Source organism: Balaenoptera physalus (genome assembly GCF_965194825.1).
Source record: "Balaenoptera physalus genome assembly, chromosome: 1".
Taxonomy (NCBI): Eukaryota; Metazoa; Chordata; class Mammalia; order Artiodactyla; family Balaenopteridae; genus Balaenoptera; species Balaenoptera physalus.
Genome location: NC_138882.1, coordinates 174,473,028 through 174,496,859, shown reverse-complemented (window position 1 = coordinate 174,496,859; position 23,832 = coordinate 174,473,028). Strand labels below are relative to the sequence as shown.

The following is a 23,832-nucleotide window of genomic DNA, read 5'->3' as shown; positions in this document are numbered from 1 at the left end:
GTTACACCTCATTAACTTATCTCAGAATTAGCTGAGATGATAAAGTATTAATTATTACAGTGTTAAAAAATAAGAACATTTTTACAAGCTACTGCAATAGAACTATTTTATTAAACATATGAATGTACTTATTTTGTACAAAATACATATCTTACTCTCTGCCCCATGAAACCACCATTCTAGAACCCCATGCTTATAAAAACACACTTTGGGCAGCAATTATGACAAGGTGAAAGAAAGTGCAATTCTGAAAGTAACAACACATAACCAAAGTGGGGAACAAAAACAGGCAGAGGTTAGTGGGTTTCGTGGCTAGCTCTCTGCTGACAGGCCCTCGTCCTACTCTTAACAGGAAACAATTTAGGAATAAAAACTCCTGCGTATTATTTCAGTAATACCGCCCAACCCTCTTGGTAGCATCCCTCTTCCAATTCCATTTATCCTGATATTGTAACTAATTTGTAACTTCTTTAAGAAATTCCGCCCTGGTTTACATCCCTGTCAGTTGCCCATATCCCTCTGAGCTTCAAAAACACAGAACAGTAGTTAAGTTTCAAAAGGAGTCAATTGAAACCTTTTATAGATGAAACCTGCTTCCTAGAAGTCAACCTGCCAAATATATGCACAGCTGGAGACAAGAGAGTGCATAAAAAGTCCAGCTGGAAAATATCTCGGGTACCCAATTAGATCCAGTTATTCTGCGTCTGTGGATTTAAAATGATCATCATCCACAGTGGAATAGATGTGTCCCTCGTTGCTTAGAAAATCCACAGCTTGCCTAGAAAGAAAGAAAAAACCAAATGCAGAAGAAAGGAAACTGCCTTTTGGATATGGCCGAATATGTAAACTTCACTCATTTCCCTACTTTCTATCTTAGCTGAGAAGAATTCATGGCCATTTTGCTCACGGAAGGCTCTTGCAGGGAGAAACACCAGTAAAATTACAAAACTGAGGTAATCCATGGAGACAAAGGCTTTAGGGCTGCCTTGGATGCCTCTCCCAAGCTGTGTAAAGCAAAGAAAACAGGACCTCACTTAGATACCAGTCTAAGCAAACTGAAACCAGGATCTAAAGCTATAGTTCCAGTTGCATATAATGTCTCCTAGTATAAACAGCTATATAAAAAAAAATAGCTCCTCACTCATCCACTGACCCTCTCATTCCCCTCCGGGAAATCAAGTTGCAAGAAGGAAAGGAAAGGTCTTTCTAGAAATGGTATGACACCTTCAGATCCTTAAAGGCCCTCAGGGTCAGTGTCAGTAACATATTTAATAAGAGTAACAATTTATAGAGCACCTACTATCGTGACAGACATTCTGCACCTCACCATCACAGAAACTTTAAGATAGGAATTATTATCCTCATCTTATAGGACAGGAAATGGAATCAGACCTGAGTATTCTTTTCTATCGAGACCTAGAATATCAACTGATTGATAGTAACAACTATCACAAACACCATAATACTCAGTTTGTTTGATTAGTTCATTGGAATCAGGAAGCTGCTTCTCTAACAGGTTATCAGGACAAGGATGTTGGAAGGACTGTCTAATGGCTTCAGGTCCAGATAGCCTGAGGAACACTCTCCACAGTGGGGACAGTAACGCCAGTGCAAATGCACACCTGAGGACCAGGAGCTCAGGATCTCATTCCTCCAGACTAAATTCCACAAGAGGTATCTGGTCAATTTTTGCTCAAAATTACATCCCTTCCACATAATGGGACTTAGTATTTGCTGAATGAAAAATGAATGAGTGAAGTGACAGGCAGCACCATCTTTGTGAGTCCTTTTTCTATTCTTCCATGACTGAACAACTTCCCTTTTGTTAGTCAACAGTTTTTTTTTTTTAAATTTTTTAAACTTACTTCTCATTACCGGCAAATCCTGGTGAGGGGAAATGGGTACAATTCTGGAGCCCTAGTTCACAGAAACCAAATACTCACTTGATTGAGGCTACGGTCATGTGTTGGAGCTGATTCTTGAGATCCTGAAAGTTCAATCCTTCAGGTCTTGGGCAAGCCTTAATCAAATTCAATACCTGAAGATTCAAATCAGAAAGATTTTAGCAACTACTTTGAATCAGCTCCCCTGTGTAAGCCAGAATCCCTTTATAGGAAAGAAATGAGTCGGGTACTTAGCACCATTAAGGAAGTAACATAATTTACAACTGTCTGTGTCTTGCATGTCTGGAGCCACTCAGCTGTTTACCTGGTTCTGGGCCACAGTGAGGCCATTTGTTGGCATGAAGCTATTCCCACCAAAGTTCCCAGCTTCACCCATTCCTGGATTGCTGATAGGTGCTCTCCCTGCTGAGGGCTGAATTAAGAAATAAGTTTACAACATTAGTAAATTCACCAATTTAAACACAGTCCTTGCTCTTTTAAATAGCTTAATAAGTAGTTTACAAAAAACAATTTAAGCAGAGTTTTTTTTTTTTTTTTGGCTGCGCCACACGGCTTGTGGGATCTTAGTTCCCTGACCAGGGATTGAACCCAGGCCATGTGAAAGCGTGGTTAGAGTCCTAACCACTGGACTGCCAGGGAATTCCCTAAGCAGAGTTTTCCCAATAACAATTGCTTCCCTTGGAAAGGACAGCTATTATCTAATGAGTATTTCATCGGAAGATAAAGTCATTCTCTGAAGCGTATCATATCAAACAGAGAGAAAGGTACTTCCTGGATCCTCCTTTTCTTTTGTGATGTGACAGGAACCAGAGGAAAAATAGCACTGAGAAGAAAATTACTGAGATCTGCTATAGTGGTATCTACCTCTGGTGCTTCAATCATGCAAGCATTTACTGAGCGTCAACTAGGCATGAAGCATTACAAGGAGAGAAAAGGAGACATAGTTCTCATCACCCTCTCTTTTCTTCTTTTTTACCACCAAACTTTTAAAAAATAATAGATTATAGTCACTGTTTACATTTCCCAGCACTATTTGGATTCTCTCCAAATATACCTCTGAAACTGTTCTCACCAAACTTACCAATGCTTATCAACCAACACAGCCAGTAATCCCTTTCAGTCCTCATAACACTTGACCTCTCAGAAGCAGACACTGCTGACCACACCCTTCTTGAAATGTACCCCTCCCTAGGCTTCCTGACACCATATTCTTCTGGTTCTCCAAATAAGTTTCAAACTATACCTTCTCAGTATCCCTTCTCAGCCTCTTTGTCTACCTGTTTTCCAAAAAGCTGATAGTTCCCCCAGGATTTCATCCCAGACCTCCTCCGAGGCCACAAATCCTTGTTCCCAACCATCTGCTGAAGACCTCCACTTAGCTATCTCACACACTTCAAAATAAAGTTCACTACTTTCCTCCCCAAATCTGCTTGCCCTGGTATATTCCATTTCTATTAGTAAGTCCAAGCCCAGTGCTGTAGACCTCGGCCATCTTTGAGTCTCCACTCGCTCACCTCCCCCAGTCTGTCACCACAGCCCATTAATACAACGTTCAGCGGTTCGAATTGATCCTCATCACCCCTGGTCTCCTGACTGGTGTCTCAGCTGCAAGTCTCTCCTACTCCAATCAACCCTCCTCACTGCTCCAAGTAATAACTTCTGATCATGTCTCCCCTCCACCTAAAAGCTTTCAGCTGGCTCCCCCTGCTTGTGAAAATAATATAAAACCCCTGGACATTCAAGACCTACCACAACTAGACATCAAAGTCTGTATTTTATTCTTGACCACCCCCTTTCAACACAGGGAATTCTTGCCAGTCACACACATGCCTCTGACACGTTATTCCGTGTCTGGAATGCCCCTCCCCTCAGCTGCCTAGGAAACACTTCTCATGCTTCAAAGCCCAACTTAGTTGTCACTGCCTTTGTGAAGACTTCCCTGACATCCCCCAGGCCAAAGTTAGTTGTGTTCTTCCTTCTTGGCTCTCACAGCATTTGGCCCATTCCCTCTCATAGTAGCCATCACACTGTTTGCCTGTCACTTTCCCCCATAAGCCCCTTCAGCTTTGCACAGTGCCTGGTGGGCAGCAGGTGCTCAGTCAATGTTTAATTTATTGAACTGAATAAAGATGACAAAAGATTAAATATGTTAAGTACTCATTACATGTAAAAGAGCATTGTGGAAGCTCATCAGTGAAATCCCATGCAGTCAAGAGACTCATTCATTCAACAAACGTTCATTAGGACTTCCCTGGTGGCGCAGTGGTTAAGAATCCGCCTGCCAGTGCAGGGGACACGGGTTCGAGCCCTGGTCCGGGAAGATCCCACATGCCGTGGAGCAACTAAGCCCGCGGGCCACAGCTACTGAGCCTGCGCTCTAGTGCACCTGTGCCACAACTACTGAAGCCCGCGCACCTAGAGCCTGTGCTCCGCAACAAGAGACGCCACCACAGTGAGAAGCCCGCGCACTGCAACAAAGAGTAGCCCCCGCTCGCCGCAACTAGAGAAAGCCCGCGCACAGCAAGGAAGACCCAACGCAGACAAAAAAAAAAAAAAAGTTCATTAAATGCCAATGCTTCGAGGTCATTAAAAAAAAAAACCAAAATTCAGTCATGGTCTCGTTTTCAAGCTAGATGCCTTCACATTGCTGGTGAAACAGAAGTCCTATTTTATGATCCAGTAATACTGAACTGAACGCTATTTCTTCCCTGGATACCTCTGCTGAAATGACCTCATGTTCTGCTTCAGGTGCGCGCCTGCTCCCATATGTGTATTTTAAGACTTGGTTTAGGCATCACCTCCTCCAGGAGGCCCTTCTTGATGTCCAGGTCAGGACAGGAAACTCTTCTCTGTGGTTCCACAGCACCCTGCAGTTGCCACTCCTCACTGCTTTCACTGCTTAAGTGATCTGAACCCTCAACGCTTAAGGCAAACTCTTTGAGGGAAAGGATTATTTTATTTACTCCTCAATATAACTGTCTATACTCACAGCTTCCACCCATCCTCACTTTAAAACCATTTTTATCATAGAACATTTGATACATATGTATAGGTTATGAAGTATAGTCATAAAATAAACACCCTAAACTTTCTACCCAGTCCCATTCTTTTTAACCCACATTTCCCCTATCCGCTGCTGAAGCCTCTCTTCTGAAGATCCACGTTTCCAAATCCAACAGACCTCTCTCATCACCTTACTTGACTTCTAGGCAGCATTCTACAGTTGAACTCCACTCCCTCCTTAAAGTACTCTTTTCAGAATATCCTACAGAATCACATTTCCTGATCTTCCTCCTGCCCAACTGGCAACTTCTTTGACTTTCTCTGGCTCCTGCTGTGCCTCCAGACTCCTAAAGGTTAGTGTCTCAGAGCTTAGGTCTCTTACCACTTAACTCACCAGATATCTCATCTCATCCGAGGCTTTAAATACCATCCACACAATGACTCCCAAAGTTCTCTCTCTACCCCTGACCTCTCCTTTGAGTCCCAGCCTTATACAGTCAACCATCCATTCTGGTCTCCATGTGGGTGTCTGACACGTCGCATTTGCTAAGTCCAGAACAGAACTCTGGATTTTACCCTTCAAACCTGCTAGCTTCATCTAGTTACTCAAGCCCCAAACCTAGGAGTTATTTTTGAACCCTCTCTTTTCTTTATATCCTGTATCTAAACCAAAAGTCCTGTCAGCTCTACCTTCGAAATGTATTAGAATCCAACCACTTCTTACCCAGCTGCTACTACCATTCTCCAGAATTACTTCTGTTGCTATTGCTGGTGCCTCATAGTCTACTCTCCACACAGCAGTTCAAGCGAGCTTTTGAAAAGGTAAATCAGACCACATCACTTCCCTAGTCAAAACCTTCTAAAGGTTTAGTGTCAATTAGAAAAAAGTAATCCATACTATGGCCTACAAAGCCCTACATGATCGGGGTCTCGCTCCCTTGCCTACATCCCTGTACCACCTCCCCTGTCATTTGCTTCACTCCAGACAGTCTGGCCTTCTTGCTGGTCTCAAGTATGCCAAGCTTGTTCCAGTCTCATGGCTTCTGACTTTTTATTGCCGCTGCTTGGAATGTTCTTCTCTCATTTAAAATTATACCATTCTTATTTCCTCCATCACTGTCTTCTCCTACTCTGCTTAATTTCAGAGTACCTATAACTACCTAAAATTATATTTGTTTTCTTGTTGATGGTCCATTTCTCTCAAGAATATAAATTTGAGGGCAGACACTTTACCCATCTTGTTCACTGCTATTCCCAGGGCCTAGAATAATGACTGGCATATACTAGGCTCAATAAATTGAATGAATTTATCTTTGTATCCCCAGTGCTTAGCAAAGTGCTTGGCACAGAACAAGATGCAACAGCTCCAGTCCCTCCTACTGTAACCAGTCCTCCACCTTGCCACCGGAATCATCTAAGGGCACTCTAATACTCAGATCAGCAAACCCATTATGTGGTCCTAGATAGACTCACCAAATTGAATTTGTACCACAGAAAATGTTGAGAAATTTCGATATGAAGCAAGAAATATAATTGCAGGGACAAAATAATGGTGCATAAATTATCCTGCTTAGCCAATAGGTTGGAAGGAAAGCAGCAAAATGCTATCTTAGTTGGGGTTTTTCTCTGAATATGGACTGAAAATCCTGAAGCTAAGAGCTCAGCCGATAATTATGTGTCTACACTTGAAGCTTGTCTTGGCTTCAGCCATCCAAGCCACTGGGGTTAGAGGAACTTGTAATTTTGAGAGGATAGTGTTTCATCAGGAATAAAGTAACACAGCAAAGCTCATGGAGAAAATTTTTTTTGACGACTGAATGATGCCTTTCTTGTGGCTCAATCTTCAAAATGTCAAGGAAATCAAAGCCAGAGCACAGAAGCGGTTTATGTTTTTTCAGGGAAGAGAAAAAACGACGAGAATGAAGCTGCTCACCTGGCTGTTAGACTTGCTCAGCATCATGTGTGCATTGACTACTTCCAGAATATGTGTGGTGAACTCATTCATATCCTCCAGGGGCATGATCTTAAAGGCTACCAGACTTTTCTTGTTCTATTAAAACAAAGAGAGAAATGTGAACAAAGAATGAGCACATTCAAGTCAATTTCAGGTCAAAACATTGTGGTTCTTTTCTTGGTTATAGTATTTTACTAAATGAGGAAAATGTGTTATATACTGAAAATTTTTAACTCAGAGTTAATCCAAATACAGTCAATGAAATATAGTCAAAAGAACAAAACTAGCACAGAGATGTTCAATGACTTTCCCAAGGTTATACAACCAGAGTCTAGTCTCCAAATCCAGTGTCCGCCTTCTACACCTAATGAATGGCACAGATGGCAACTGTAGGCTGAGATCTTGTTCTTTCTCTACCTTTCTGTTTGTTTTATATTGAGGAAACCCATTATTCCTTTTGAAGAAGAAAATAATGAAATAACTTCAATATAACTCCCATTAAATATAGACTTACTAAGTCTTAAGTATCCTAAACTTAGGCATGACCCCAGAAACTGCTTCATGCAGATACATTTTAACTGTTGTTTTTTTCCTGACTTTACCTGAAAAGATCTCAGATGACCAGCCACTTTCACATATGTTTCTGGAGGAACCACAGTGTTTTCACTGCTGGCATCCTAAACAGAAAAAATACAAACACACCACTTAGGTTTTAGTGATGCTGGTGAAAGCCTCTTCAAAATTTCTAAATTATGTACAGAAAGAGAAAGTTACAAAGTAAGAGCTAAAGGATCCTAATGTAGCACTACCTAGTTTGCCCTGCCTTTTAGAATTTAATTTTTTAAAAATAAAACCAGAAATTAGAATAAAAATATCCAAGTTCTATGTTATGCACATCAAACAACAAGCAAACAATTATGGCACTCTCATTCAGTGCTCTTAGGCACACAACTTTCTGGTGGACATACTTATTGGCATAGCAACTTTACTTTTAGAAATTTAAGAAAATAAAGAACACGTATTAAGATTTAGCTTTAATATGGTCAACTAATCTATGACAAAGGAGACAAGGATATACAATGGAGGAAAGACAGTCACTTCAATAAGTGGTGCTGGGAAAACTGGACAGCTACATGTAAAAGAATGAAATTAGAACACTCCCTAACACCATACACAAAAATAAACTCAAAATGGATTAAAGACCTAAATGTAAAGCCAGACACTATAAAACTCTTAGACGAAAACATAGCAAGAACTCTCTTTGACATAAATCACAGCAAGATCTTTTTTGATCCACCTCCTAGAGTAATGGAAATAAAAACAAAAATAAACAAATGGGACCTAATGAAACTTAAAAGCTTTTGCAAAGCAAAGGAAACTACAAACAAGACGAAAAGACAACCCTCAGAATGGGAGAAAATATTTGCAAATGAATCAACGGACAAAGGATTAATCTCCAAAATATATAAACAGCTCATGCAGCTTGATATTAAAAGAACAAACAACCCAATTAAAAAATGGGCAGAAGACCTAAATAGACATTTCTCCAAAGATGACATACAGATGGCCAAGAAGCACATGAAAAGCTGCTCAACATCACTAATTATTAGAGAACTGCAAATCAAAACTACAATGAGGCATCACTTCACACCAGTTAGAATGGGCATCATCAGAAAATCTACAAACAACAAATGCTGGAGAGGGTGTGGAGAAAAGGGAACCCTCTTGCGCTGTTGGTTGGAATGTAAAGTGATACAGCCACTATGGAGAACAGTATGGAAGTTCCTTAAAAAACTAAAAATAGAATTACCATATGACCCAGCAATCCCACTACTGGGCATATACCCTGAGAAGACCATAATTCAAAGACACATGCACCCCAATGTTCACTGCAGCACTATTTACAATAGCCAGGTCATGCAAGCAACCTAAATGCCCACAGACAGACGAATGGATAAAGAAGATGTGGTACATATATACAGTGGAATATTACTCAGCCATAAAAAGGAACGAAATTGGGTCATGTGTAGAGATGTAGATATTAACGCGTATATGTGGAACCTAGAAAAATGGTACAGATGAACCGGTTTGCAGGGCAGAAATTGAGACACAGATATAGACAACAAACATATGGACACCAAGGGGGAAAAGTGGCGGGGGGTGGTGTGATGAATTGGGCGATTGGGATTGACATGTATACACTGATGTGTATAAAATGGATAACTAATAAGAACCTGCTGTATAAAAAAATAAAATAAAATTCAAAAATTAAAAAAAAAAAAGATTTCGCTTTAAGAGTATTCATCACAGCATAGTTTTGAATACTAAAACATTTTAAACAACCTACATATCCAACAAAAGGTGCACATTCGTATAATGGGTTAGTTTATACTGTTGCAAATGATAATGCAGAATACTATTCATTGTCTGGAAAGACCTGCTGTGACTCATGGAAAAAAGCTTATTTCCCACATGGGGAAACATATACATCAAAACGTTAACAAAAGTTAACTTGGATAATTATAAATGATTTTAATATTTCTTTTTGGGTTTTCTAGACTATGTACCTATTATTTATAAGAAAAATACATAAGCTGACTCAAAGTTCTTTTTGATTATAAAATACATGACTATAAAAAAACTAGAATATAGAATCTATGTGTTTAAAAATAAAAAACACCCCAATTCCCATTATCTGGAGATTATCAACTATTTGCATTTCACTCTACCTATTATTTTACATAGCTGTATCTATACCACAGATAAAACTTTGTATTCTCTCAAAGAACATTTTAAAACAACTTGGAACTAACACAACATTGTAAATCAACTATACTGCAATAAAAATTAAAAACAAACACTTGCAAAAAGTAAAGCTCGATCTATACTTCTCTCCTTTTACCGAAATACATCATTTAATTATAAAAAGACTTAATCATATATAGAGATATAAAAAGAAACCACAGAAATTATAGAAGGAAACATGAATTGAAAAATAATCTGAAACGAGGAAAAGCTTTTCAAAGTCAAAAGACAAACTAGAGAAATCATATAATTATGATAAGAGGTTACTATTTTTCAGGCTCTTGCAAACAAAAATAAATAACCAAACACTCCTGGGGAATCAAAGGACTTAGACAACTATAAATCCCCCCACAAATTAATATTGAATAAAGTTAAAAGAAAATCCAATCTCACTAAAACCAAAGAATTACACATAAAAAGTGAGAAAATTCTCAATGACAAGACTATTTTTAAACTATGATACAAAAATTTAAGACTCATAAAACCTACTGTTAGGGTGTGGAGAACTAACGGAGAACTCTCATGCACTAAGTAAATTGGTACCTTTATGGAAGGGAATAAAAATGTAAAAACGTAAATGTAAGATTAACCAAAAAAGAAAGTAGGAACATGTAATATGTGTATTTCCTCCAGAAAACCTAGTTTAAATTAATCTTAAGGAGATTATCTCAATCATGCAGAGATGTACACAAAGATACTCACCGCTGCATTGTCTATAATAACAAACGATGGAAATAAGCTAAATGTTTCCTGACTGGGTCTGTAAGTAAGGGGTGATATATCCTTATGATGGAATAGGCAGTCACCAAAATTGATGATGTAAATCTGTATTTATTGACATTAAGAAATCAGTTCCACTACGTAGTTTTGAGCGAAAAGAGCAGATTACAGAGCAGTTGCATATCATATTATCCTTTAGGTAAAACTGTAAGCATACATCTCATAAATGTACAGATATGCAGAGAGAAACGTCTGAAAGGGTATTTCCCAAAATGTGTTGTAACAGTAGTCATCTTTGGGATGTGGGGTTTCAGGGGATCTTTAAATGTTTATAAGTGAGCACCATACATTTTGTATGAGCATGCAGTATTAGGCATCTCTAGTAACTACCTTCCCCCTCGATGGCAGGGACTGTGTCTTTTGCATTCTTTGTCTACCTGGAACCAAGCAGTCTGGTTCAGAATCAGTACTCCAATAATAACTGTTGAATGAATTCTCCTGTATTTTTCTGAGGTGCAAAAAATAAAGAATGCATAACTATCAAGTTAATTCTTCACAAACGACTTGGGTTTTTGAAGTGAAAATAGCATACAAAGTATGCATTATCCAAATGTTCTATAAGGAATGTATTTTAAAAACAACATAAAAAACCAAGAGGCCTTCTGCCCAATTAAAAAATAAAAAGGGGGCTTCCCTGGTGGCATAGTGGTTAAGAATCTGCCTGCCAATGCAGGTGACACAGGTTTGATCCCTGGCCCAGGAAGATCCCACATGCTGCGGAGCAACTAAGCCCGTGCACCACAACTACTGAGCCTGTGCTCTAGAGCCCATGAGCCACAACTACTGAGCCCACATGCCACAGCTACTGAATCCCACATGCCTAGAGCCCGTGCTCTGCAACAAGAGAAGCCACGACATGAGAAACCTGCGCATCACAAAAAGAGCAGCCCCCGCTCGCCGCAACTAGATAAAGCCCGCGCACAGCAACAAAGACCCAACACAGCCAAATAAATAAATAAATAAATAAATCTTAAAAATTAATAATTTAAAAAAATAAAAAGGGTAAAAAGAATATATTTTCTTTAAGTCTATTTTCTCCATGTTTATACACACACTCATATACATGTTGCTCTGCAAAAATGGGGCGACACCATGCATACTACCTTTAACATGCTCTTTTCCTCTCAACAATTTATGTTAAACACTCCTTTGTGACAATACATACATTTCTACATCATTTGCAGTATTTAAAAAAATATACCATGATTTAATTAATAATATCCTATTGCTAACATTGAGATTCCTTTTAGTTTTCCATTATTATAAATAATGTGATGATCAACAATCTTACAATTGAATCTTTGCGTGTATCTTTAATTATTCCTTAATGTAAATTTCTGGCAGTGGAGTGCTAGGCCAACATTTCTGTGATGATTTTGATCATTGGCTGATTTTTGAGAAAGGTGATACTCATAACATCAAGGTAGGATGGTATCCACTTCCCCAAACAGTGACAAATCACTCCATAAATTAAGCGCCTATTGCTCTCAATAGAAGTGGACATTGCCATTCTCTTTTCTCCTTTGCCAATTTAATAAGTTAAAATGGTATCTTAATGTTTAGTAAACTTGCTTTTCTTATTGGTGTTGCAATTTGTATTTCATCTATTATGAATTACTTGTGCATTTCTTTGCCCATTTTCCTAAGGTGTGGTTGCTTTTTCCTTTTTGCTTTGTAAGAACTTTCAATAATCGAAAATTTAAAATGTTTGTAATATTTTGCAAAAAATTTTCCCACTAATTTAAATATTTACTCAGGGCCCACTATGTAACTGGCACTGTTCTAGGTGCTAGGGATACAGTGCCAACATAAAAATCCTTGTTCTCACAGAGTTTACGTTCTAGTGTGTCCTGTCACCTGCCCTTTGTTTATGGTATTTTGGGAAGTTTAAAAGATTTTAAATTTTTTATGACATCAAATGTATTGGCCTTTCATGTTAGGGTTTCTGCCTTCGATGTCTTGCTTATGTTTTATTTTTATAATAAGATCCGCCTTTAAAAAGTAAGACTAAAAAAGTTCAACATCTCCAAAGTCCCGAAGTAACCCCACCCTGATTCAAAAACAACTACTTACATCTGTGTCAACCCACTGGCGAACATCCATGGGTGCAGCCGTCATGTCATCTATTTTGTAAACAATGTTGGTTGCAGCCTTCTCTGCATTTCTGATTATCCCCACAATAGTGACCTAGACCAGAAGAAAAAAAAATTTGGTTTTCTTGGAAACCAAAGCAACACTTATGTATTTTTTTAAAAATATTTATTTATTTGGCTGCACTGGGTCTTAGTTGTGGCACGTGGGATCTTTGTTGCAGCATGCAGGATCTTTAGTTGTGGCATGTATGTTCTTAGTTGCGGCATGTAGGATCTAGTTCCCTGACCAGGGATTGAACCTGGGCCTCCTGCATTGGGAGCGTGGAATCTTAACCACTGGACCACCAGGGAAGTCCCTATGTATTTTTTTTCATAAATTTATTTATTTATTTATTTATTTTAGGCTGCATCGGGTCTTCGTTGCTGTGCGCAGGCTCTCTCTAGTTGCAGTGAGCGGGGGCTACTCTTTGTTGCAGTGCGCGGGCTTCTCATTGCAGTGGTTTCTCTTGTTGCGGAGCATGGGCTCTAGGCGCACGGGCTTCAGTAGTTGTGGCTCGCGGGCTCTAGAGCGCAGGCTCAGTAGTTGTGGCGCACAGGCTTAGCTGCTCCACAGCATGTGGGATCTTCTCAGACCAGGGCTCGAACCCGTGTCCCCTGCATTGAGGCGGATTCTTAACCACTGCGCCACCAGGGAAGTCCCCTATGTATTTTTAAATGATGTTAGTTTTATCTCATTCTTCATTCCTATGATTAAGTGACTCTTCCACAAATTATTTTTACTTACCTGTGAAATCTCAACATTTCCAATTTTGAACACTTCATCAACCAGAGTAGCAGAAAGCAGCTGAGATATGGTACAGGGTACAATATGCTGAGCTCGGGCTCTCTGAAAAAAAAGTATGCATACATTCAATTAAGAAAATAATAACTACTGTTCATTTAGCACCTGCTATGTGCCAAGCACTTTACATATATTATAATACTGAATCTTCAAAATGCACCTCATTATCCCTACTTCACAGAGATGAACACCGAGGTTATATAGCTAACAAATGCCACACTTTAGATTTCAAACCCAGGCTTGTCTGACTCCAAAGCTCCTGATGAATGGATAAGTTTGTGCGGTACTAGGGATCACCAAAATGAGTAGGCCAGAGTGCAAGCAGCATAAGGAAGATGACCTGCTTCTGGAACAGACTTTTAAAAGGAAACCCCACCTTTAGGAGCTGGTTTTTTATCACAGATGAGATGGTACTCAGAAGGGGTTTGAGAGATGGCCAGCAGAGACAGAACATTGGAGTTGTTCTAACTCTCATGATAAAATATAACAGCAAGTTAGAGGTATACCTTTAGGATAGATGTTCTGACAATCAAATGTGAGTATGGGGAAAATGGGATAAGGGCTTGGCCACACTGGACATCTTAAAGGAAAGGGACAGGAGGTGATGGGCAGAAGAGGACACCCAAATCACATCCAGAAGCAGCCTAACACCAGCATAAATTCTTATTTTTGCCTACCGCTGGGCAGAGGTTGTTTGGGGGACATAAAGATGAGTAAAATGGAATAGGATTTGCCTTCAACATACTCCTAACTTAGGGGAGGTAAAAATGTAAATAACGAGCCTGATCTTGATACACTATAGAATGAGATGCTCTATGTAGGATCTCGGAAATATTTTTGGCACTTTCAAGAAGAGGGAGCATTTAGGCTGGACCCTGAAGCACAAGAATTTTGACAGTGAAAAAATAGTGGGTAAGGAATATGCATTATAGGCTGAGGGCAAACATGCACTCTCATAGACTCTTAGAGGGACCATGTACAAGATGGAAAAAGCATGGTGGATTAAAGATTACGGTTCTTCCTGTTGGAGATCAACAGGATGTAACCCAGTAACTGTTCCACATGTAAGACTGAACATAGTAGACTCTTGGTCTTCATGGATTTAGCAGTTGAAGCTTATCCCTGAAGGTCCATGATACTAGTAACATTTCACTTTGCTGAAGCGTAATTTTGAATGGTGAGTATTGCCAGGATGGTAGAAAGTAAGCCCAGCCAATTACCAGCACACGTGTCACAACAGGCAGCAGCCAAGCTTGAGGGTAAAGCTGATGGCTCTACCACTCAGGAGCAGTGTGCTCTTGGTCACATTTCTCTATTCATCTGTACCTCAGTTTCCTCATCTATAAAACTAGGAATAATAAAATCATTAAAAATCATTATGAAAATTAAATATATGGTGAAGTACCTAGAATAACTGGCACACTGTAAGCACTCAATATACATTAGGAATTATTAGGTCAGCTATTGTTCCTCACTCTTTATATCTGCAATAGCTTTTAACAAGGATGTAAAGGAATCAACTGTGTTTTTCAATTTTACTTCATAGTATTTTATAAGTGAAGTTATATGCTATATTAGTATTTATATATTTAAAATTTGCTGAGGTCCCAGGATTTAGCTCTCATAATCTACTATATCGTTTTCACCTATCACACCTGAGATTTTCGCTGTATCTTCAGCATAAGAAAACTAAGAGCTACTGTGGTAACAGCAGCAAGAATATTGGCTTTGGAGCCAGAAAGTCCTATAGACCTGTGTTCAAATCCCAGCTCCACAGCCCTGGACACACCACCACCTATTCTATAAAATAAGGATATCTACCTTTTGAGTTGTAAATGAAATATATAATGTATATGAAAATGCTAATCCCAAGCGCCACATGTAGTAGGTATTCAATAAATATTATTACTCCTCAGGGAAAAAAGTTACAGATGGGTAATTATTGAGGTGTTAGTAAATACCTTCAAATTCATCTCAAATCACAGCGAGTTCTTGTTTTTTAATGAGCACCTATTATGTGCCAGGAACTGATCACGAAGAGTTTCCAGTTTGTTCCAAACAGATTCACAGAGAGGGTGTCAGCACAAGTACTGATATGTTTAATTTCGAAAAAATTCTTTTCTAGCTAACTATGAACCGCTGGTACTCTGACAGTACTATAAAAAAACCACCATTTTTAAAGGCAAAATACGGTCAGTATTAGAAATTTCACATGATTCAATCAAATATAACAGGTTTATAGTCGACAGGAAACATTTTAGATAGAGTGTTTATCTAATTTACTGTGGAAAAGGCACTAGATTTAAACATAAAAAGACCTGGGTTTGAAACTCCAGTTTATAACCATCATTGTTCTCCGAAAAGCAATCTTAATACACAGCCCCAGGTAGGGATACTGAGATTAAGAATTCTAACAACCAGAATGAAGAAAAATAGTTAAGATAAAGGAGAAAAGATGAGAACCAATGATCTATCTTTTGTTTTTTCCTTTACAGCCTCAAGGAAGACAAAGTTAGAGGACTTGGAGTCCCCTCTGGTCTTCCTGGGAAAAAGAAAATTACAATAGACAGAAGTTGCTCATCAGATTTTGGATTTGTGCAGCATCATGTGTGGACTGTCTAACTAGCTATGCAAGCTCAGGTGTCCCTTAATCTCCCTGAGTCTCTGTTGTGCAATGCAGTAAATAATAAATAACTCACAGGATTATATAAAATAATCATATGGAAAATATAAAGCAATGCCCAAATGTATGGGAATTATCAATGCATTTTTTCCCACTGACACATCCTTGTGGATTAACAGTTTAGGTAAAAGCTTATCAACCTGGACATAAAACACAGAACCTACTAATACTGAGTCTTAACACCAAATCCTGTATTTTTTAAAGGATGAAATCAACAGCAGCTATTAAATTGAAACTCATTTCTGAAAGAGTGAATAACAAGCATTTGGACAGCTTTTTACAGATCACTTTCCTATACATTACCTTATTTATCAATTCTCAGAACCACCCTGGGACATGAGTAGTACTAGTACTATTATCAGATGAGAAAAATCAAGGGCCACCAAAACCAACGATGCAAGCTGCTTCGCTAAACTCACACCACCAGTTAAAAGGCAAAGTTGATTCTGGACACCATGTATTCTGGCTCCAATGCTCAGGTTCTTTTTAATAATACTCTCTGCGACCATTTACCGAAAACAACTCTGGGGCAGGTGTAATTATATATATCATAATATTAAGTCTCACAACAACCTTGTAAGGTATCTGTTATTAATCCCATTTAGTAGGTGCCAAACAGATTTCCAAGAAGGTATCATTTGTCCAATGATACCCTGCAAGGAGTGTCAGAGCAATGGTGGATCCACTAGACTTCAAAGACCATGTTCTTTCCACGGCATTAGAGCACCTCATTACATTTCATTTAAAAACGACTTCCAATACATGAAGAATGTAAACTAGGCTCTACAAACAAGTTCACTTTTCCCACAAGATTGATTCATTAGTTCTATTGGTAAATTTCAAAATAAAGCCAAGGAAACAATGGATGCAAAATTAGGGGAATTTCATTTTTCAAAATTACAGCACTCAATTTTAAGATTCGGTAAGATAATAATTGACAATGATCGTATCAGCTCAAGTTTAACACCCTTCCTTCATCGCATAAATTTTCTCTCACAGATGAGTCAGTAGCTTCCGGACAGTATAAGATAAAACGAAGTACGCTTTCAACCTACAGATTTCTTTTCGGCCTGGGAAGGTGTCGGTGATCCAAAGCCCCCAGGGGACTGTGTGTAGCTTCCGGCTCCCCCAAAAGAGGAACTGCTATAGCTTTCAAATCCACCTGGTTTTAAACAACAGCGGTATTAATACCTGTTCCGCCCTCCAAGCCTCTGAAAAATCCACAGGACCCCCCAGACTTCACCCTAGCCACTTCCAGCGTCTCCCTAACCTTCCCCCGACCCCGCACGCCCCCGCGGCCGGCCCCCGCCCCTCCCCCACCACCGCCGCCACAGGCCTCTCCCACCCAGCCCCTTGCTAAATCCTTCTTGCGAGTCTCATAATACGCCCCACTCATCATTACTGGTCCACATCTTCGTCACGATTCCCTCAGGAAAGAGTTCCAGAAGGTTCCGGCCTGGTGGGTTCCCCTAACCGCCTCCAGACGCTGCGGCGACCGCTCCGCTATATCTACTTTCCGCAGGAGCCACAAACTCCTTCCCGCGAAAGACGGAGCCAGTCAGCAGCCAGAACTCTTCTCGCTTCAGCCAATCAGTGCTCACGAATCTTACGCCTTTTCCCGTCTTCTCCAGCCGCGCTCCTGAAAATGCGCACTCTGCTCCCGGGAGGGTCGGAAGCCTCTGCGGCCATCGTTACTAAGGGCAAAATAGACTGCGCAAGCGGAAGTGAGGCTGAGGGACGCTGTGATAGGACGGTGTCTCAAAAAAATAACTAACGCATCTCAGGCCGTGTAATCCCACCCCCGTGACACCTTACATCACTTCCTTTGTACGGCCTCCTCCTGTTCCCGCCAAACTCTTACCAAGCGACACGTTAATCTAAAGGGTTGTAGTAGAATTCCTGCTTCCGCATCTGGGCCTGGCGATCACGCAGCATTTGCGCACCCGGGGAAGTCACCGTAGTGGCTTCACGGCACCTTGTGGAGTTGCATGTTCTTTTCCTTAAAAAGCCAAGTTCAGTTCTTTTATTGCCACCTCCTCGTCCTGATTTTCCCCAGTGAGGCTATGAGAAACCTACACCGTCTTTTCCAGGATGGCAGAAGATCTGAGAATGACATCCACCCAACCTGTTCCTCACCCCGCTCTAATCCAGTTTCGCATCCTCGGTTGCTTCAAGTATTCTTCATATAACACAGTTGTGTCCCTACTATAGAGAGTGGAACACGTCTGTCAGTTCTTTGCTCTAAATACTATTATATTGTTAGGACTCCTCCTCCCTCCTCCAATTAATTTATTAAAAAAATATTTATTGATGTCTCCTTTGTTCCCAGCTCAGAGCTGGCCACTAGGATTCAATGGTAAATAAGATAGACATGGTCCCGGGCTTTGGGGCCATTGTATTTCCTTTTGCTAAAACTGCAAGCACTGTTTTTTGTTTTGGCTGCGTTGGGTCTTTGTTGCTGCTGCGCGGGCTTTCTCTAGTTGCGGCGAGTGGGGGCTACTCTTCGTTGTGGTGCTCGGGCTTCTCGTTGCGGTGGCTTCTCTTGCTGCGGAGCACCGGCTCTAGGCGCGCGGGCTCAGTAGCTCCACGACATGTGGGATCTTCCTGGACCAAGGATCGAACCTGTGTCCCCTGCATTGGTAGACAGATTCTTAACCACTGTGCCACCAGGGCAGTCCCTAAGGCACTGTCTTAAATATTTTACATTAATTAACTCAGTCCTGTGAGGTAGGTAAATACTGCTGTTGTCCCCACTTTACAGATGAGAAAACTGAAGCTAAGTTGTGGGAGTCTGTATTGAAGCCCAGGAAGTCTGATTCTATCAACCAGTGTAGTTAGTATACCTTCTTGAACATCCTAGAACTGGGGCACAAACTCACATGATAACTGGGGTCAGGCGGGAAAACTGTAAATATAGTGGATTGGATAATAGAGGGGAATTTTTTTTTTAATTGAAGTATAGTTGATTTCCAATTGTGTTATTTTCCGGTGTACAGCAAAGTGATTCAGATATATATATATATATATATGTTCTTTTTCCTTATAAGTTGTTTTTTAAAATTTAATTTAATTAATTTTTTTATACAGCAGGTTCTTATTTGTTATCCATTTTATACATATTAGTGTATACATGTCAATCCCAATCTCTCAGTTCATCACACCACCCCCCCCCCCACCCCCCTGTGGCTTTCCCCCCTTGGTGTCCATACGTTTGTCCTCTACATCTGTGTCTCAGTTTCTGCCCTGCAAACCGGTTCATCTGTACCATTTTTCTAGGTTCCATGTATACGCGTTAATATACGATACTTGTTTTTCTCTTTCTGACTTACTTGACTCTGTATGACAGTCTCTAGATCCATCCACATCTCTAAACATGACCCAATTTCGTTCCTTTTTATGGCTGAGTAATATTCCATAGTATATATGTACCACATCTTCTTTACCCATTCGTCTGTCTATGGGCATTTAGGTTGCTTCCATGACCTGGCTATTGTAAATAGTGCTGCAATGAACACTGGGGTGCATGTGTCTTTTTGAATTATGGTTTTCTCTGGGTATATGCCCAGTAGTGGGATTGATGGGTCATATGGTAATTCTATTTTTAGTTTTTTAAGGAACCTCCATACTGTTCTCCATAGTGGCTATATCAATTTATATTCCCACCAACAGTGCAAGAGGGCTCCCTTTTCTCCACACCCTCTCCAGCATTTGTTGTTTGTAGATTTTCTGATGATGCCCATTCTAACTGGTGTGAGGTGATACCTCATTGTAGTTTTGATTTGCATTTCTCTAATAATTAGTGATGTTGAGCAACTTTTCATGTGCTTCTTGGCCATCTGTATGTCTTCTTTGGAGAAATGTCTATTTAGGTCTTCTGCCCATTTTTGGATTGGGTTGTTTTTTTAATATTGAGCTGCATGAGCTGTTTATATATTTTGGAGATTAATCTTTTGTCCGTTGATTCGTTTGCAAATATTTTCTCCCATTCTGAGGGTTGTCTTTTCGTCGTTTGTAGTTTCCTTTGCTTTGCAAAAGCTTTTAAGTTTCATTAGGTCCCATTTGTTTATTTTTGACTAGTGTCAGGCAGGAAAGCTGTAAATATAGTGGATTGGATAATGGAGGGGAATTTTTAAAACTTTTTTCTCCACAGTAAGAAAAGCAACCACACAAGCATAATGGTAAATAGCAACTGACATAAAGAATATGGGCTCAGTGTTGCCAGGTCATCTTAAGTTTTTTTAGCAGGTACCAGAAGCCTGCATTTTTATGTAAAAATTTCAGGATTTTGTTTATAAGTAAATTTAAAAATTAAAAGGGACTTCCCTGGTGGCGCAGTGGTTAAGAATCCGCCTGCCAATGCAGGGGACATGGGTTCGAGCCCTGGTCCGGGAAGATCCCACATGCTGTGGAGCAACTAAGCCCGTGCGCCACAAATACTGAGGCCGTGTGCCACAGCTACTGAAGCCCATGCACCTAGAGCCCATGCTCCACAGCAAGAGAAGCCACTGCAATGAGAAGCCCGAGCACCGCAATGAAGAGTAGCCCCGCTTGCTGCAACTAGAAGAAGCCCGTGTGCAGCAACAAAGAAACAAAGCAGCCAAAAAAACAACAACAACAACAACAAACAAAAAATTAGAAAATGCTATGTAGGCCAAAGAAAAGGTATCTGTGGGCCAGATGTTGCTTGTGTGCCATTTCTTTCCTACGTAAATTCTGTTTACATCCAAATCATTGCTGAGAAATAAACAAGATACAGCCAAGAAGAAAAGTCATATCAAGATAACATTATTATATTAAGCCTAAGGTGATTGAAACTTTCATAGTCTGACAAGTAAGAGCATATGTATGATATGTAGGATAATATGTTTGCAATTAAGAGTAATTGGGAAATTTAAGATGTGGGTTCACTTGGAGTAGTCAGCCTCAACTAGTTATAAATTCAGCTGAGAGGATCATACTTTTAAAAATAAATAAAATGAAATATGAGTATATTAAAATATAACAATGCAAAACGTCAAACTAAGGTTTTTGCAAATCTTTTCAAGAGCTTGATGATCTGATAAGTTGAGCAGAGGACTCAGTATTCAATTAGCGCTAAAATGATTAGTATTTACCTTTTGTTTTGGGAGGGGCAGTGAATTCGTCTCTCAAGGTTTAGTTTTATCAAGTTGAAGTCTTCCTGTCACATAGAAGGGATTTCTGAGAAGTCTTCCGTTTCCCTCTCCAGGTAGACTGCTATCAGGGAAACCCACAGCAAGACTGAGAAAAGGAGAAATCACCCTTTAAAAGCAATCTGGTGACACATCCATTAGGATGGCTACTATTTTAAAAATGGAAAACAAGTGTTGGTGAGGACATGGAGAAATTGGAAACTTTGTGCACTGTTATTGGGAAGGCAAAATAGTGCAGCCACTATGAAATACGGTATGGCAGTTCCTCAAAAAATTGAAAACAGAATCATCATATGATCCAGCAGTTCCATTTCTGGGTATCTACCCCAAAGAACTGAAAGCAGGGACTCAGTTACTTGGACACCCATGTTCATAGCAGCGTTATTCACAAAAGCCAAAAGGTGGAAGCAAACCAAGTATCTATTGACAGATGAATCAATAAACAAAACTTATGGGACATACAATGGAATATTATTCAGCTTTTAAAAAAGGAAAGAAATTCTGATACATGCTAAAATATGGATGAACCTTGAAGACGTTATGCTAAGTGAAATAAGCCAGTCACAAAGGACAAATATTGTATGATTCCACTTATATGAGGTACATAGAATAGTCAAATTCATAGGGACAGGAAGTAGAATAGTGGTTACCAGGGGCTGGAAAAAAGGAAGAATAGGGAGTTATCATTTAATAGATATGGTTTCCACTCGGAAAGATTAAACATTTCCCTACTTCCCTGGTAGCAGAGTGGTTAAGAATCTGCCTGCCAACGCAGGGGACACGGGTTCGAGCCCTGGTCTGGGAAGATCCCACATGCTGCAGAGCAACTAAACCTGTGCACCATAACTACTGAGCCTGCGCTCTAGAGTCTGTGAGCCACAACTACTGAAGCCAGTGCACCTAGAGCCCCTGCTCCGCAACAAAAGAAGCCACCGCAATGAAAAGCACGCGCACCGCAAGGAAGAGTAGCCCCCGCTCGCCAAAAAGCCCACACGCAGCAACGAAGACCCAACGCAGCCAAAAATAAATAAATAAATTAATTAATTAGAAAAAAAAAGTTCGGGCGATAGATAGCGGTGATGGTTGCACAACAGGAATGTAGCTAATGCCACAGAACTGTACTTGAAAATGGTAAAAAGGTAAATTTTATGTTGTTTGTATTTTAACACAAAAATGTTTTTAAATCTACCCTGGGGTTTATTGAGTATATGCCACAGGCCAGAAACGTGCATTATCTCTGCTGAATTCTTCATATGCATTATCTCCCAAAGTTTTTGACCTGCCATTTAAACCTCCAAGTTCATTTTGCCTCCGCATTATAAATACACATATTTTAATCAGAATGGTCTCAACATTGATGAATTTTCATTTAGACTTAATTTCCTGTTCAATTTTTTTGTATAGTGAGATTTAGCCATTTCTAATTTTTCCATTTTCAATTTTGCAGAAATCACTGTGAATCAATTCTTTCCTGGGCAAACTTTACAATGAGGGTTAAATTCATCATTCAAATTTGATCCATACCAAATTTTACTGGTTTTTCACATCTGCCACTATAGTTTCATGGGTGCTAATTTCTATCAAGTACAGTTTGATTCAGGGGATTTCTGGTAGTTTTCAATGTTCACAGGATGTGATTCTCCTTTTTTTTTTTTTTTCCTAAGACAATTTTACTGGATGGAGTAGCTATTTTCAGTTTTATATTGGACTGATTATTTCCACCAGTAATAATCATTATGAATTGGATAATACTGATAGAATTCTTTTAATATCAAAGAGGCTTTTATAAGTGGTGCAGAACACTATTTGTTTAATGCTCAGTTTTTTAACTCTTATAGGTAATAATCCTTGAAATCAATCTTTTGGGTATTTAAACATTGTTTACAAACTTAAATATCCTTACATTTTTAAACTGCAATTAAAGTGCTAGTATGGCTGGCTGATTCTTATGGATACTTCAAATATCTTAAAGAGCAGACAAAATACAAAAATGATAATTGTGAAGTTAATGAAGTTGAAGTTTCAGGGCCCTTTGCTTGCACAGCCTCTTCCAAAGCCCTTCTTTTGTTTAGATACCTCTTTACTTTAATACCTTACTTTGCATTCTTTCTCTTAAATAGGGCTACACAAATTGTTTAAGCCTCAGGTCCAACAAAATCTGGTGCCTCCTGTCTCCTGCTTCCTTGGATCATTGCTTTATTTATTTTGTTATCATCCTGTGGTTTCTGTAGTATTATTCTTGGCTTTCAAACATTCAATCAGACTGAAAAGAAAAAGAAATGTCATTTTAATCCAGTTGAGGTTATTGGATCTGGGTCTTCAATCAATTTATTCTTAGTCAGGTCTTATGACTTGCTTGTGTGGTCCAAGGGGACTGTCACTAGGCCACAGATGACCAGGCTGAGCTTCCTTTTTGTAATATCTGTTAGACTTTTATTAAAGTCATACCTTTCTCTTAGGTTTTCATTGTTTGCAACCTAATGTCTTTTCTCAAAATCATGGGCTTTCAGTCTCACTTGGGCAGCATTATATAAACTGCTGTCCTGTTTTTTTCTTTTAATTAGTTAATTAATTTATTTATTTATTTATTTTTGGCTG

The 23,832-nt window shown here is 39.5% G+C and overlaps 1 protein-coding gene and 1 pseudogene across 6 annotated transcripts in view; both read right to left on the bottom strand.

The window, feature by feature from the left end:
- The window catches only part of LOC309650224 (glycine cleavage system H protein, mitochondrial pseudogene), a 126,151-nt pseudogene extending 119,318 nt beyond the window's left edge, over positions 1-6,833 (bottom strand). Inside the window, exon 1 of the transcript XR_014268814.1 lies at positions 4,306-6,833. The product of XR_014268814.1 is annotated as a glycine cleavage system H protein, mitochondrial pseudogene (transcript). The remainder of the gene's footprint in view (positions 1-4,305) is intronic.
- RPA2 (replication protein A2) lies at positions 93-17,767 on the bottom strand. Of its 5 annotated transcripts, none has more exons than XM_082441156.1 (9): positions 17,674-17,767; positions 17,119-17,225; positions 13,324-13,425; positions 12,520-12,633; positions 7,464-7,538; positions 6,841-6,957; positions 2,209-2,316; positions 1,944-2,038; positions 93-778 (listed from the first exon to the last, which is right to left on the bottom strand). In XM_082441156.1, the coding sequence occupies exons 1-9, from the start codon at positions 17,750-17,752 to the stop codon at positions 694-696; spliced, it is 882 nt and encodes a 293-aa protein (XP_082297282.1). In that variant the 5' UTR covers positions 17,753-17,767; the 3' UTR covers positions 93-693. The 5 variants fall into 5 exon arrangements, with proteins under 5 accessions (XP_082297282.1, XP_082297279.1, XP_082297278.1 ...); XM_082441153.1 differs by lacking the exon at positions 17,674-17,767 and adding an exon at positions 17,456-17,653; XM_082441152.1 differs by lacking the exon at positions 17,674-17,767 and adding an exon at positions 17,466-17,653.
- Between the last annotated feature and the right edge of the window lie 6,065 nt (positions 17,768-23,832).

Excerpts from the sequence above, each read along its gene's own strand:
- RPA2 (XM_082441156.1), bottom strand. The coding sequence starts at position 17,752 with ATGGCCGCAGAGGCTTCCGACCCTCCCGGGAGCAGAGTGCGCATTTTC. Across the intron at positions 13,426-17,118 it reads CCCAGGCCGAAAAGAAATCT|AGAGCCCGAGCTCAGCATAT; the intron begins GTAGGTTGAAAG and ends CTTTTTTTTCAG. Across the intron at positions 7,539-12,519 it reads GCCAGTGGGTTGACACAGAT|GATGCCAGCAGTGAAAACAC; the intron begins GTAAGTAGTTGT and ends TTTTCTGTTTAG.